Source organism: Somniosus microcephalus, chromosome 4, assembly GCF_052327205.1.
Source record: "Somniosus microcephalus isolate GS21.2 chromosome 4, FLI_Smic_1.0, whole genome shotgun sequence".
Taxonomy (NCBI): domain Eukaryota; kingdom Metazoa; phylum Chordata; class Chondrichthyes; order Squaliformes; family Somniosidae; genus Somniosus; species Somniosus microcephalus.
Genome location: NC_140990.1, coordinates 289724683 through 289740897, shown reverse-complemented (window position 1 = coordinate 289740897; position 16215 = coordinate 289724683). Strand labels below are relative to the sequence as shown.

Below are 16215 nucleotides of genomic sequence, written 5' to 3'. Positions count from 1 at the left end.
AGACAGAACAGAGTTGGATGTACACATGAATGCTAGACACAGAGACAAAGTGAAGACCAGAGTGCTTGAGTATGAGAGAGAGAAGCCCATGAGTGAACAGGACATACTTCAGTCTGGATTTGTCAAAATAAGCTATTGTCTTGTATCTCAGAATGCATAATAACCAATATGTTAAAATTTACATGCCGGATTACTAGCTGAAGAGCAAAACAGAAGGCATTCTTACATTATATTACAGTGCTGTACATTAAACAATAACCCTTTCACATGTCAATATTCAGTAAGAGCTAAGAGTTTTAATAGAAATATTAACTAGCAATCAGGTTTATATCATGTTCAGTACACAATGTGGGACTATTTAACATTTAAAAATGTAAAAATCACAACATTTAAAAATTTTAAAAGCACAGTATTGATCTAAAAATTCTTTTAATTCTCTATATAATTTCCAGTAATTACAACATCCTCATTACCATAATTACAAATGAAAAACAAATAAATTTTCCAATCATGAAAAGCCAATTTGACAAAACACCCAACACATATGCACTATGCATGATGGTTGGTGCAAAGCATCTGTTAACAGTTCTACATTTCACATTTTCATTTTATTTACTTACAGAATAGCTTGTAATGTTTGTTTCTAATGATAGAACATTTATTAAAATTATATTCCTCAGCCTGTGTAAGCCTTAAAATCAAGGGAAAATTTGGAAATTGGACCAAACCATTCAAATATTCTATGATGAATAGTCAACATCTATAAAAGGGATATTATAAAAGAATTGAAAACTCATTTTACTTCAACAGAAAAATGCCCGTGTGTCTTTTGAAGAGATAACTTTATAAACCATCAAGCCATTCCTACAATCTGGATAGTATGTACAAGTAACTATCTGGATATTCCTTCATTTACTACACATGAAAACCGATCTAATTTTAAAATTACAATTTATTGCACCCAATAAAAATTGCACCCAATATCCTACAAGACACTGAAGGCAGAAATTTATCCTACTGTTCAAAAGTATTTATCCTACTATCCAAAAGTATTTTTTTTATGGTTGGTTTGTAAATAACTGCTTAGTGCAAATGGTAGACCATGTAGCTTACCTCCAATTTATTGCAAATTTACCTAAAAGTGTTCACACGTTTCAGTTAGAACTGAATGGATTGCAGATAGAAGACAAATACTCTAAACTCAGTTGGCGAGTGGAAGGGCAGTAAGCCAATTTTCAGTTTGATATGCGTCATATTTCACCAGGCATTCGGATAGTCTGATTAACGTGAAATTGGAAGACTCTAAGTCAACACAGTAGGTTTTGGGCTCTATTCTCACAAACAGTTACAAGGTATCACCTAAAACTGGAAAACTTTCTGAAAGTATCCACCAAGATTTCAGTTCCTCCACAGAAATATTATTAAAAGAACTATTTCTTACCATTTTTCCTAGGTTAAACTTTGAATGTTACCACTATTTCTCTTTTGGCATGAAAGGACTTTCCAACAATCATAAACCAATAGCATTGTCTAATAAGATGGGAGTAATATGTTTCTCAAGGATGGAACTTGCTTGCAAGCTTTTACTTCCCTTGAAGTGGCATCTCTGGTACCATGAAGAACTCAAGATGAAGATTAATATTTTCCCATTGAAAAGAATGAATTTTAAATTTGGTCTCTTAATTGTTACCTCTTCATATTAGAGCTGCTCGAATACCAATAACGGAAAGATATCAGGAAACTTTCCAGTTTAGATCATTAATTTGCTTTCTTCGCCAAAACAGAAACTATGCAATTGACCGATTACTACAACTTGAATAGTTTTATCGAGTGACAAACTATATTGTACTTTGCTATGTGATCTAGATGGGTTTTAGATCCACCATTAAAAAGACTTGCATTTGTATAGCGCCTTTCACGACCATAGTATATTAAGCTATACTATGACAACAAAAATGGTGCATTGAAGGTCAGTGGACAAAAAGGAGAATATGTCCAATTATAGTAACTAATTGAAAATATTAAATAGTAAAAATGTAAGTCACAAATAATCAACTCCCCCTAAGCATCAGTTACATTGGGATACATGCAATATAAATCTGATAAATATCCCTGTAATTTGGGAAATTCAGATGATTTTTTTGAAGAGACAGTGTTGCATTATATATGTCCCAATAACTTTTCAATTAAACACTGCACTTCCTGTAATTTCCCCTAATTTATATCCAATGAGCGATCATCCTGTGATTATTACCTGTTGCATCATTTGCTATCTAAGCGGGGATACCCTTTAACACATAGTTTGTGATTGTGGATGTATACCTTTCCACCAGAGTTAGAAGTGGCAAAATTCTCTAATACACTCATTCTATTAGTAATGGAAAGTGTTGGCAAAAAAGTGTCACAACTTTCCTGAAAACAGCAATTTTAATTTCATGCCAAGGCTGGGGTCTAATCTGTTATTCTGTATTGTCCTTTCCTCTTTCCCACCCCAGGTCAAAGTTCAAAAACAGTTCAGTTATTACATTTGATGGCTAATTAATTTGGTATCGCTCTGTTGACCAGATGTTACACCTATTCATAGCCTAATGAACAGAAAAGCTAGCCCTGAATTGTATATGCATCATTATGAAAACCATGACAAATTCTTTTAAAAAGAATTCTATTAAAAAACATCAACATTAAAAAGTAAAATAAAAGCTGTTGAAAGATTTAAATTGTACAACTTTTTAAAACATACATGACACAGACTATTGTATAATTTGAAAATGGAAATAAAGTTTCAATGCATATTTGAGGAAAATAGCAACACATTTAACACATAACCCAGCAGCATTTAATGACCTGAAAAACATTTATGTTAAAATAGTGCAGAATTGCAGAGTAAATACCAATCTACAAACATATTTCAAACAAATCCCAGCAGTGGATACCAACCTGTTTGAGGGTTCACGAGAATACTGCCAGGTGGTATGCCTGCAGCTTCCAAGGGAAGCAAAAAGAAGCTAGTGCTAGTAGGAATCACTTGCCCACTCAGGCCACCATCAAAGGAAAGAGAATTACTAGTGTTGACAGCTGAATAGACGGCTGGCACACCATGAGTCTGGCTCATAGCTGTGACTGGAAGAGGTTGATGGGTGCGAGAGAGGGAACCCGTGGATGACCCTACACTACTAGAAGACTCTGAACCTGGGAAAGGAGTAATGAAAAATCTTTATCTAGAAACAGAAACATCATGCCTTTTTCCTTTCTATGCATTAAGATGAATTGTCTTAAGAGTTTAAACATGCACAATATTAGGAAAATCAGTAAATCCCCTAATGACTGCAACATGTTAAAGTGTTAAAGCACAAAACTAACCATCATTTAAATTAGCAAACTCTTACATTTCAGATACAACTGTATAGCTACAACATGCAGACTAAGCAATTCACTAATGCTAAAGCTTAACAAATAATAATAAAAGCAGCCCCTAATGAAAGAGCAAGAGGTTAAGCAGCCAGAGATTTTTCTGGTGATTTTATGTTCGTGTCTAGTTGCAGACATCACAAAACAAAAAGCTTTTAAAAAATTCAAAATAAATCAAAAACTCAGAGCAATACAATGAAATTAGCGATTCAGATGCAAGAAAGAGAAAGCAAGTTCATAGCACGGACCAAAATGCTGTAACAGCAGCCACTTTCTTAAATACAAAAAAATAATAGGTTAACTCAAATTAATGTAGGCCAGTATATCATCTTAAACAACAAAGGTAAAATTATTAAGTTTGACAATTAATGCAGAGCAGCATACAAAGAAAATAACAGCTTCAGAAGTGATTGGATGAACTAAATTGCAGATTTTTTCCATATACTCAATGAAATGGATATTTCTGGATTGGTTTTTGAGCATCCAATTGGAATGTTCACATTTTTGGATTTTTCTTTCCTCCATCTTTTTTATTCTAAAAACAATTACAGCCCACATTACTTTGGATAACCAAAGAAACCTAAAACAGTATAGCACTAATTAGTCAAAAAGGTCAGAAAGAGTAATTATTTAGAAATGACTTACTGGCTCCCCAATAATTTAGTAGGTAAATACATTGCCTGGTGCACTACTAAGCCATTTAGACTCGAAGGCTCCAGGTTTGATCATTGATCTGTGTGGAAGTAGCTCATCTCAGTCAGGGAAGCATTGGGGTGCTACTATTGGTTTCAGCACCCCTGAGCTCAGGAAAGCAAAAATTAATTAGTTTCCTGCTACAAGTCACTATGCAGTGACCCTGGTTGCAAAGTACATATGTAGATGTCCACTGAGGACAAGATCGGGCTCAGCTGCAGCACTCTCCTTAGTTGACTAAGATGCGAGCACTCACTGTGTCTGCTCAAACATTGACTAATGGCCAATTTGGTGAGGTACCGGAGGGCCGCTGGCTTCCGAGGAATAGTACCCGCAGCAAGTGTCAGCGCCTTCAGGAAAGGAGAAACAAAAAAAGCTTACAAAAGCTAATCGATTGAAAGAGTGATAATAGAAAAGTTGGTTTGGCTCTCTGAAAGCCAGCATTTGCCAAACTAGTACTTTACTGTGATAGTGTATAGCTACAGACAATAAGAATGTACCTGTTTTTGAAAGCCTGCCTGTACTTTTGCTGCTACCAGAGCTATCACCTCTTGCTAGTACAGAAATTCCACTGAAGCTGCTAGCTTTCGTCATTGCTGGTTTCAGGTTGCGGTTTGAGCTATCAGAGTCTGTACTGCTCCAAGGACGGGGCTCTGACCACTTTAGTTCATTTTCAGTACTGCTCTGACGACTATTGGAGGATCTCCCCGTTCCATCCTTATTTCCTCTGCAGAGTACAAAACAAACCTAACATTCATCTTAATTTTCCAACAATCCAAAAAGTAAATAATGAATAAAATCATCAGCAATTATAGCCATGCAAACAGATTTTCTGATTTAAACAAGCTCTTCCATACCTAAATATTTGTCGCCTTTGTTGTGTGCTATTAGCAGTTTCTTCTTCTTGAATTCTGTTGGTGTTAACAGGACATTTCAGAATTCAATACTAAATGCCATGAGTAACTAACCAATTAAGCTGTCTTTTCAAATTAGCACTAACCTTTTATCTGTAAAGTAATTGTCCTGGGACAATGATAACTGAAAGAAAAACACAAAAATTTCATTCCACAGACAAAATTAATAATCAAGAAATTAACCAAATAATGAACATCCATTATATTTTTACCCCACCATAATATAAAACAAACATATTCTTTAGCACTAAAGATAGTTAGGTGAAGGGAAATTTAGAAATCTAAAGAGAAAAGTCAAGGCAATGGAGCAGTGTAGCAATTTGGGTAAAAATAAGCAGAGTGTGACAGGAAGGGACAGAGAGTTTAATGGTAAAAGTGCATCAGCGAATAAGGTGAAAGCAGGGAATAATGGTTAAAAAGTTAAAATTAAAGGCTCTTTATCTGAATGCATGAAGCATTCGTAACAAGATAGATGAATTAGTGGCACAAATAAAGATAAATGGCTTTGATCTAACAGCCATTACAGAGACGTGGTTGCAAGGTGACCAAGGTTAGGAACTAAATATTCCAGGGTACTTGACGTTTCGAAAAGACAGGCAGAATGGAAATGGAGGGGGTGTAGTCCTGATAATAAAGGATGACATAAGAACAGTAGTGAGAAAGGATCTTGGCTCAGAAGATCAGGAAGTAGGATCAGTATGGGTGGAGATAAGAAATAACTAGGGGCAGAAAACACTGGTGGGAGTAGTTTATAGGCCTCCAAACAGTAGCTATTCCGTTGGACAGAGTATTAATCAACAAATAATAGGATCTTGTAACAAAGGTAATACAATAATCATGGGGAACTTCAATCTTTAAAAAGATTGGGCAAATCAAATTGGCAAAGGTAGGCTGGTGGACGAGTTCATGGAATGCATTCGAGACAGTTTCCTAGAATAATAAGTCATGGAACCAACCAAGGAACAGGCTATTTTAGATCTTGTATTGTGTAATGAGACAGGGTTAATTAGTAATCTCAGTAAAGGATCCCCTGGGGAAGAGTGATCACATGATAACATTTCACATCGAGTTTGAGAGTGAAATACTTCAGTCGGAAATAAGTCTTAAACTTAAATAAAGCCAATTACATATTTATGAGGGGCAAGTTAGCTAAGGTAGATTTGGAAATCAGATTAAAAGGTATGACAGTAGATAAGCAGTGGCAAACATTTAAAAGAGATATTCCAAAATTCTCAACAAATATACATTCCATTGAGAAATAAAAACTCCATGGGAAAAGTGATCCATCCATGGCTAACTAAAAGTAGTTAAGGATAGTCTTAGATTAAAAGAGGCTTATCATGCTGCGAAGAATACTAGTAAGCCTGAGGATTGGGAGGGCTTTAGAAACCAACAAAGGATGACCAAAACATTGATAAAAAAGAGAGAATAGGAGAGTAAACGAGCAAGAAATATAAAAACAGATTACAAGAGCTTCTACAAATATGTAAAAAAGAGAGTAGCAAAAGTAAGCGTTGGTCCCTTAGAGGCCGAGACAGCTAAAAATTATACTGGGAATAAGGAAATGGCAGAGACTTTGAACAAATATTTTGCATGTGTCTTCACAGTAGAAGACACAAAAAGCATACCAAAAATAGCAGGGAATCAAGGGGCTAATAAGAGTGAGGAACTTAAAGTAATTAATATCAGTAGCGAAAAAGTACTTGAGAAACTAATGCGACTAAACGCTGACAAATCCCCTGAACCTGATGGCCTACATCCTAGGGTTCTAAAAGAGGTCGCTAGAGATAGCGGATGCATTGGTTGTGATCTTCCAAAATTCCCTAGATTCTATAACGGTCCCAGTGGATTGGATGGTAGCAAATGTAACCCTGCCGTTCAAGAAAGGAGAGAGAAAACAGGGAACTACAAGCCAGTTAGCCGGATATCAGTCGTCGGGAAAATGCTGGAATCCATTACAGGAAACTTTGGTTTATTCGGAGGTTATATGTCCGGAATACTCGATCTAACGGCAAAAATCAGGAGCCGTTTTCTATAAGTTTTTTTTCGTTCTCGTTGCTTTTTTTCCCCCCAGTCAGGCACTGCAAGGTCTGTAGCTATAGCAACAGCTTCAGCTAGAGACGCTTGCAGCTGCAGCTGACTGTTTTGAAGCTGCTGCTAAGCAACAGGGTTTGTTGATTCACACGGAGCTTTTCAGTTCCGTATGTTTCAACATTAACGCTGGTATGTTTTTGATGGTACGGCACCAGCTCGGTCCCGTCAGTGCCGGATATCAGAAAGTTTCCTGTATTAAGGAAGTGATAACAGGGCACTTAAAATATCACAATGAGAGGATGCAACAAGCAGGGTTGATCAAAAGGAACCAGTGGATGTAGTATATTTGGATTTCCAAAAGGCATTCGATAAGGTGCCACATAAAAGCCTGCTATGCAAGATATGGGATCAAGGGGTTGGGGGTAATATATCAGCATGGATGGATAGAGGTTTGGTTAATAGACAGAAAACAGAGAGTAGGGATAAATGGGTCATTTTCTGGTTGGCAGGCTGTAGCTAGTGGGGTGCCGCAATAATCAGTGCTTCGGCCTCAGCTATTTACAATCTATATTAATGACTAAGATAAAGGGACCAAATGCAATGTAACCAAGTTTGCTGATGATACAAAGCTTGGTGGCAAAGTAAGCTGTGAGGAGGACACAAAGAGCCTGCAAAGGGATATAGACAGGTTTAGTGAATGGGCAATAAGGTGGCAGAGGGAGTATAATGTTGGAAAATGTGAGGTTATTCACTTTGGTAGGAAGAATAGAAAAACTGAATATTTTTTAAATGGTGAGAAACTATTAAATGTTGGTGTTCAGAGAGATTTAGGTATCCTTGTACAGGAAACACAAACTTAGCATGCAGGTACAGCAAGCAATGGTGGCTCAGTAGCATCACTACTGACCGAGTTAGCCGAGTCCTGAAGGACATAGCTGCCAGTCTGGGCCTGCAACAGGTGGTGAGAGAACCAACATGAGGGAAAAACCTACTTGACCTCATCCTCACCAATCTACCTGTCGCAGATGCATCTGTCCACGAAAGCATTGGTAGCAGTGACAACCGCACAGTCATTGTGGAGATGAAGTCCCATCTTCACACTGAGGATACCCTCCATCATGTTGTGTGGCACTACCATCGTGCTAAATGGGATGGATTCAGAACAGATGTAGCTGCTCGAAACTGGGCATCCATGAGGCGCTGTGGGCTATCAGCAGCAGCAGAATTGTATTCCACCATAATCTGTAACCTAATGGCCTGGCATATCCCTCACTCTACCATTACCATTAAGCCAGGAGACCAACTCTGGTTCAATAAGGAGTGTAGAAGAGCATGCCAGGAGCAGCACCAGGCGTACTGAAGAATGAGGTGCCAACCTGGGGAAGCTGCAACACAGGACTACATGCATGCTAAAAAGCGGAAACAACATGCTATAGACAGGGCTAACCGATCCCACAATCAACGGATCAGATCAAAGCTCTGCAGTCCTGCCACATCCAGTCGTGAATGGTGGTGGACCATTAAACAACTAACGGGAGGGGGAGACTCCATGAATATCCCCATCCACAATGGTGGAGCCCAGCACGTGAGTGCAAAAGACAAGGCTGAAGCATTTGCAACCATCTTCAGCCAGAAGTGCCAAGTGGATGATCCATCTCGGCTTCCTCCCGAGATCCCCACCATCACAGAAGCCAGTCTTCAGCCAATTCGATTCACTCCACGTGATATCAAGAAATGGCCGAGCACACTGGACACAGCCAAGGCTGTGGGCCCCGACAACATCCCGGCTGTTGTGCTGAAGACTTGTATCCAGAACTAGCCGCGCCTCTAGCCAAGCTGTTCCAGTACAGCTACAACACTGGCATCTATCCGACAATGTGGAAAACTGCCCAATTGTCCACAAAAAGCAGGACAAATCCAATCCGGCCAATTACCGCCCCATCAGTCTACTCTCAGTCATCAGCAAAGTGATGGAAGGTGTCATTGACAGTGCTATCAAGCGGCACTTACTCACCAATAACCTGCTCACTGGTGCCCAGTTTGGGTTCCACCAGGACCACTCGGCTCCCGACCTCATTACAGCCTTGGTCCAAACATGGACAAAGGAGCTGAATTCCAGAGGTGAGCTGAGAGTGACTGCCCTGGACATCAAGGCAGCATTTGACCAAGTGTGGCATCAAGGAGCCCTAGTATAACTGAAGTCAATGCGAATTGGTGGGGAAAAACACTAACTGGCTGGAGGCATACCTAGCACAAAGGAAGATGGTTGTGGTGGTTGGAGGTCAATCATCACAGCCCCAGGACATCGCTGCTGTAGTCAGGAAAGTGCCCTAGGCCCAACCATCTTCAGCTGCTTTATCAATGACCTTCCCTCCAACATAAGGTCAGAAATGGGGATGTTCACTGATGACTGCACAGTGTTCAGTGCATTCGCAACTCCTCAGATAATGAAGCAGTCTATGCCTGCATGCAACAAGACCTGGACAACATTCAGGCTTGGGCTGATAAGTGGCAGGTAACATTCACACCACACAAGTGCCAGGCAATCACTATCTCCAACAAACGAGAGTCTAAACACCACCCCTTGACATTCAATGGCATTACCATTGCAGAATCCCCCACCATTAACATCCTGGGGGGTCACCATTGACCAGAAACCTAACTGGACCAGCCAAATAAATGCAGTCGCAATAAGAGCAGGTCAGGGGCTAGGTATTCTGCGGTGAGTGTCTCACCTCCTGACTCCCCAAAGCCTTTCCACCATCTACAAAGCACAAGTCAGAAGTGTGATGGAATACTCTCCACTTGCCTGGATGAGTGCAGCTCCAGCAACACTCAAGAAGCTTGACACCATCCAGGACAAAGCAGCCAGCTTGATTGGCACCCCATCCACCACCTTAAACAGTCACTCCCTCCACCACTGGCGTACCGTGGCTGCGCTGCAGTAACTCACCAAGGCTTCTTCGGCAGCACCTCCCAAACCCGCGACCTCTACCACCTAAAAGGACAAGGGCAGCAGGCATGTGGGAACACCACCACCTCCAAGTTACACATCATCCTGACTTGGAAGTATATCGTCGTTCTTTCATCGTCGCCTGGGTCAAAATCCTGGAACTCCCTCCCTGACAGCACTCTGGGAGTACCTTCACCACACGGACTGCAGCGGTTCAAGGCGGCGGCTCACCACCAACTTTTCAAGGACAACTAGGGATGGACAATAAATGCTGGCCTTGCCAGCAATGCCCACATCCCATGAATGAATTAAAAAAAATTAGGAAGGCAAATGGCATGTTGGCTTTTATTACAAGGGAGTTGGGGTACAAGAGTAAGGAAGTCTTACTACAATTGTACAGGGCGTTAGTGAAACCACACCTGGAGTACTGTGCACAGTTTTGGTCTCCTTATCCGAGAAAGAACATACATGCTTTAGAGGCGGTGCAACGAAGGTTCACTAGGCTGATGCCCGGGATGAAGGTTGTCCTGTGAGGAGAGATTGAGCAGATTGGGCCTATACTATCTGGAATTTAGAAGAATGAGAGATGATCTCATTGAAACATACAAGATTCTGAGGGGGATTGACAGAGTAGATGCTGAGAGGCTGTTTCCCCTGGCTAGAGAGTCTAGAACGAGGGTGCATAGTCTCAAGAGAAGGGGGTGGCCATTTAAGACTGAGATGAGGAGGAATTTCTTCACTCAGAGGGTTGTGAATCTTTAGAATTCTCTGCCCCAGAGAGCTGTGTATGCTGAGTCTTTGAGTATATTCAAGGCAGAGATAGATAGATTTTTGGACTCTCGGGGAATCAAGGGATCGGGTGGGAAAGTCAGACATTATCTTACTGATTGGAAGGGCAGGCTCGAAGGGCCGTATGGCCTACTCTTGCTTCTAATTCTTATGTTCTTATACAAAAATTAAATACTGTTACTATTCACTATTTTCTGCACGTAAAGGACCATGAAAGATGATGCACACTTTTTAATTTAAAAAAGGCTGTTTGTAGTACAAGCCGATGTCATGAGCAAATCATGTACTTTCTATTTTGCTAATCTTATTCCACCCTCCAACAAATTTGAAGTGATGCAGTGGCTTAAACGAAATCAACAATCAATACCACAGCAGCACTGTCCAAGCTGCTGATATAAAAAAATGTTATTTGGTTATAAATCATCATAGTATGAGCAACCTTGCTGAATGCTTACAATTTTATAATAGCAATTATAGTGCTTGGAAGCCAACTTTTGAAGGTTTTCCTTTCAGCAGGTCAAGAATTCTTGGCACACAAGAAAAATCACCTGGGTAAACATCCAGCATAGTGGTATCCAATACAAGAGCACAGTTTGAGTGCATCTCAATTCTTCAACGCTATTTTTGAAGAGTTTAAATCTTCATATAGAAGCTAAATATGAAGAATGCAAATTTTTAAAACACTGTGAAAGTAGCATTATTGAAAGATCACAAACCTGTATTTAAAAATCATACTTTTGCTGCTGTTAACTTGCTGGCTTCCTACCCTCTCAGATGAACAATCTGTGTTTAATACACTACACTAAGCTTAGAAAGTAGAAAAAAATTGAGATCTGCAGATATCCGAGCAGAGCATCTTGGAAAAATGATCCAGTTTTAACAGTTTAACAATTTACACATTTTAAAGATTTTAATACTTCAAAAAAAAAAACGGTTCCATTCATTTATATTCTTGCTCTGTGAAACTATTACAATATAGGGTCATGAACAGCAAAGATGCTCCTAATGAGCAACTAAAGACTATTTATGACCAGCACTGGGGACAATATTATGTTTTTATTATAAAAGTTTCTACTTTTTTTTAAAATTTAGACGGCTTTCCTAAAAGAGGTTTAGTGCTCCTGAAGTGTTTTCATGCAAGCTGTTACCAGTGCACCAAGGTGCACCTTTTGCACTTCCAGTCATTATTTAGACCCATGATCGTTTTGTCTGCATCAGGAGAGAGATTTAGTTACCAGAATTTGTGGAAGGATGTATTTGAGTTGCGGTAGCTAAATTAATGCAAGCAAATGCATTGAAGCTAAAGAATATAATGGCATGCAGTATGCTATTTTTTGAACTTTGGGACCAGCCAATTGGATCCTTTTGGCCTTTTCTAGTCCTGTACATTGCTAGGTGTACAAAAAAGAGAGAGAGATGCAGGGAAAATTCATTTTGAAAGGAGTTTGAAGTGCTTCAGTCCTATATGCCATCTATCAGAAGCATTATTTACTTTCCCATTTCTTGTACCTCATATTCAAACACTCTGCCATAGGACAACTGCTTTCTATCATTTATCAGATCTGGATAACTATCATTCCTATACCACACTGGCAAAACATATCATTGTATGTACTACACAACAACTGAATTGTGGTTCTGACTCAAAAACAACCACCCAAAATTGAACAAGCAGTGCAAAGCTCTGCCAAACACCCTTACAAGGGCAGAGGAACATGATCACCAATCTGCTCTGCAGAGAACTTCGTTTTAGATGGCCACGAATCCAGTCAGAAACTAAACTATAATGTTATGAAACAAAATTGGCTGTAGATAAAATATACCCCAGTAAAATTCTGCAGGCTGCTCTTTTATGTACTACCTGCTCACACAGAAAGAAATTTAAATTTTCTTGCAAGAGTTTCACCAAAACAGGTGACAAAGAACTATTTGTATTTACAAAAATATATGGAACAACATCCCATGATACAGCCAGACACCACAAAGATTTCTCGATTGAGACTACTATCCAACTTTCAGTTTACTAATGTATCGTATACTCAAGTCTCCACAACCAAATCAGTCAAGTCCAAGATCTTCTAGATTTTCAGCTACTCAAACAGCTAGTAACGTCTATTTGCACATCCAGTTTAAAACCATTTATTTACTTTTCTCCTTTCCCACCCTATACTTACATCTTGAGAAAATATCCTATCTCTGACCCGCTGATATTCCTCTTCCCTCTCCTCTATTGATTTGCTTCTTCTATCATCCCGCAATCTGATACGTATCTGGAAATTTTGAACACATCGTCTTCTTAGGAGATTGAAATATTTCAAAGTAAAAAAGAATTTAATTGAACCTTTAACAATAATATCAAAAATATATTTTTTTGAAACAAATTCCAAATATGCTTTTTGGACTTTAATTTGTTTGTATTTCACTGCTACACTCTCCTTTGTTTAAAAAAAGTGCTTTTTAAGAGCTTTCTAGAATGTAATTTTCATTCTCCCAAGGCAGTTCATGCTTCTGTCACAACTGCCTTGACTTAATTCCAGATGTTTTCTGATTTTGCCTTACATTTCCACTTAACTGTTGTAACTGATTCATTCAGAGCGAATAACCTGTTTAATACATAATTTTCTTCCACTTCGTTACTGTGAAATATTCCAGTAACACCTGTGAACAATCTCTTGGTTAGAAGAAATGATTACAATTTTTGAATGATTACTGGTGGGTTGAACTGAAAGTAAACTGTGCAACCAAGTTTTAAATGGATTAATCAACTGGTTAAGATTCACTTAAAAAAAATCCTCATATGAGAAACACAAACTAGAGTAACTTGGGCAGTCTTAACCATTAAAAAGCCAGTTGTGCTGCTAATCAGTCATGCTATATATTCATTTATGAGGAATTCCCATGAAAAACCTGTGAATGAGTTTTATATACAAATATCAGCCACCATGTTAAATGCAACTCTTTCTAATGCAAAGTGCAATATCCTTCAAATATCTTTGCTATTCTCATCATTAATCAGAGTGTCAAATAATGCTTACTGCAGCGGCCATATAGAACTTGATGCACAAGACATGTGGTACCTATATACACAAGCATGGTGAACAATGTAAAATTAGTAATTAGCTATCTGGGTAAAATGGAATGCAAGGTCTTTGCAAAAATTATTCCATTAAACATAAATATAATGGATGTAGACAAAAAGATTTTGGTTTGCAAGCTTCCGTTCAACTGAATTATATTATGAAAATGGAATCCAGGACTTGCTGAATATCACCCATTGAATACAACATGACCTGAACTAAGCTATGTCCAAGAGCAATGGTCCAAGTCTAACGAGACCCCTCTAACTTGTTGGTAAAACTCTCACTTCCACAGAAGCAAGTGCCCATATAAATAGCAAAACAATATATATTTTAAAGTGCTATTAGTTACGGACACCGTCACTTTATAAACAGAATTTTGGAGGAGAAATTACAGTCAGTTGTGATCAGGCCACTTGTTGATTTTAAAACATTCCTAGATTCCTGCATAGCAATTCTACGTGCACTAGTCAGACATTCTCTTAATGAAACTATATTGAACTACAATACGGAGTATTCAAACTCCGGATACAAAAAATACATTTCAGTTTTGTGAATTTAATAATCTCTGCTCCAGGGAAATTTACAATTATACGTAACTTAGATAGCCATAAAATAGTCTTTGTTTTAACACAGAAGCGGAATCCAAAACTGCAGACAAATTGAGCACTTACTTGGTTATCATCTTTGTCAATGCTCGAGTTATCTCGTTTCAGGATATACCTCTTCTGAAAATCATCAGTTGTATCATCTTTTATATGTTCACAAAACTTCTGATCAGGTCTGCAAGGAAAAAATTGAACAATGACAAATACTGAATTACACAAACTACTGTATATATTGTCTAAGTGATTAAAGGCAAGTGATATCAATGCCAAAGAATTTAATGTTTTCCTATTTTTGGCATTCAGCATAAACATTCTGCACTAACTTTAGAAGATTAACTCCTAGTACACCAGTGAATTTTCCATTTCTTGCACCACTGAGCAAAGGTGTCAATTTGGTGTCAAATCTCATACTGTGGAACTAGATTGAGTGTCTAAACTTATTTAATATGAGGTTCTTAGAGGAAGGAGACTGTCACTCGGTCATTAGAGCTAGATTCAATCCTAGGTCCTTTAAGCATAGTAGCTGGGCCATCCAAAACTCTATTCTGAAATGTATCTGCAACAGTTTTAGCACTCAATGGAGAGAAGTATTTAGGCTGCTCAGAATCACTTGACATTCACATTTAAAGTTTGTTCAGAGTTACTTAAAGCTTTGTTATTAGAAGGGAGGGAAACCAGCCGATAAAAGCAGTTGTTACCCCGATTTTAATTTTTAAACTAAATTTGCATCACGCTCATTTTCAGTGTAGCAATGTCCTCCGCACTTTACACCACTGAAACAGGAGATGCTTCACTATGGCTAGACTTTAAGTACAGCTTCAATATTTTATAAAATGCTTTAAATTCCTTTCTTTAAAGAGGGAGGGGTCTCGAATTATTCTGTATTTGCATTCAGGAATTAAAGGCAATTTTTTGGTCATAGAGCTGAATAAAGAAATCTTAGCTAACAGAAGTTTAAAACCTGATTTCACACCAAATATACAGGTGCACTATCCCTTATCCGAAACCCTTGGGACCAGATGTTTTTCGGAATTTTTCGGATTTCAGAATGGTATTCAGAATCAGTATGCAACACCCTAGCGGGGGTCTGGGCAGCACCCCGTAAGCAAACACATTAATATTTCTGCAGCGAACCTTATGAATATTCACTGAGTGGGATAAATAAAGACTATAAATAGTATTACAGTTTATTTGTACAGTAATAACTTGGTAAATTAAATAGTGGGATAAATATAGACCATAAATACTCTAGTTACGCTCCACGAAAAAACTTTCGGTTTTCAGAGGTTTTCGGAAGTGCGGATAAGGGATAGTCTACCTGTACTAAATTTGCTAGTGCATACCCGCACAAGTGAGAATTGCAACATCTTGATATGTAATGAAAACATTGACAATGAGGAGTATTTTCAAACAAAAATGAAGTGTGTTACAGGAAACTTTGGTTTATCCGGAGGTTAAATGCTCAATCCACCGGCAAAAATCAGGAGCCGTTCCGTTAGGTTTTTTTTCTTTGGGTTGCTTTTTTTTTCCCAACCAGTCAGTCTCTGCAAGTTCTTGCTGAAGCTGTTGCTAAGCTACAGAGACGCTTGCAAGGTACGGCCGACTGTTTAGAAGCACAGGGTTTGTTGCCAGATACGGAGCTCCGTATGTTTCAACATTGGCATAGTGGTTAGCACTGTTGCCTCACAGTGCCAGGGACCCGGGTTCGAATCCGGCCTCGGGTGACTGTGCAAACTCCA

General features: G+C 38.7%; 1 protein-coding gene across 16 annotated transcripts in view; it reads right to left on the bottom strand.

Moving 5' to 3' along the window:
• r3hdm1 (R3H domain containing 1) overlaps nucleotides 1–16215 on the bottom strand; it is a 163612-nt gene that overhangs the window by 85968 nt on the left and 61429 nt on the right. For 11 of the 16 annotated variants that reach the window (XM_085986613.1, XM_085986624.1, XM_085986614.1 and 8 more), the window contains 6 exons: nucleotides 14543–14651; nucleotides 12966–13061; nucleotides 5102–5139; nucleotides 4959–5012; nucleotides 4602–4828; nucleotides 2938–3189 (listed from right to left, as the gene is read on the bottom strand). In XM_085986613.1, the coding sequence (XP_085842739.1) occupies nucleotides 2938–3189; nucleotides 4602–4828; nucleotides 4959–5012; nucleotides 5102–5139; nucleotides 12966–13061; nucleotides 14543–14651 (776 nt within the window). The remainder of the gene's footprint in view (nucleotides 1–2937; nucleotides 3190–4601; nucleotides 4829–4958; nucleotides 5013–5101; nucleotides 5140–12965; nucleotides 13062–14542; nucleotides 14652–16215) is intronic. The other 5 variants (XM_085986621.1, XM_085986627.1, XM_085986625.1 and 2 more) reach the window with 2 other exon arrangements.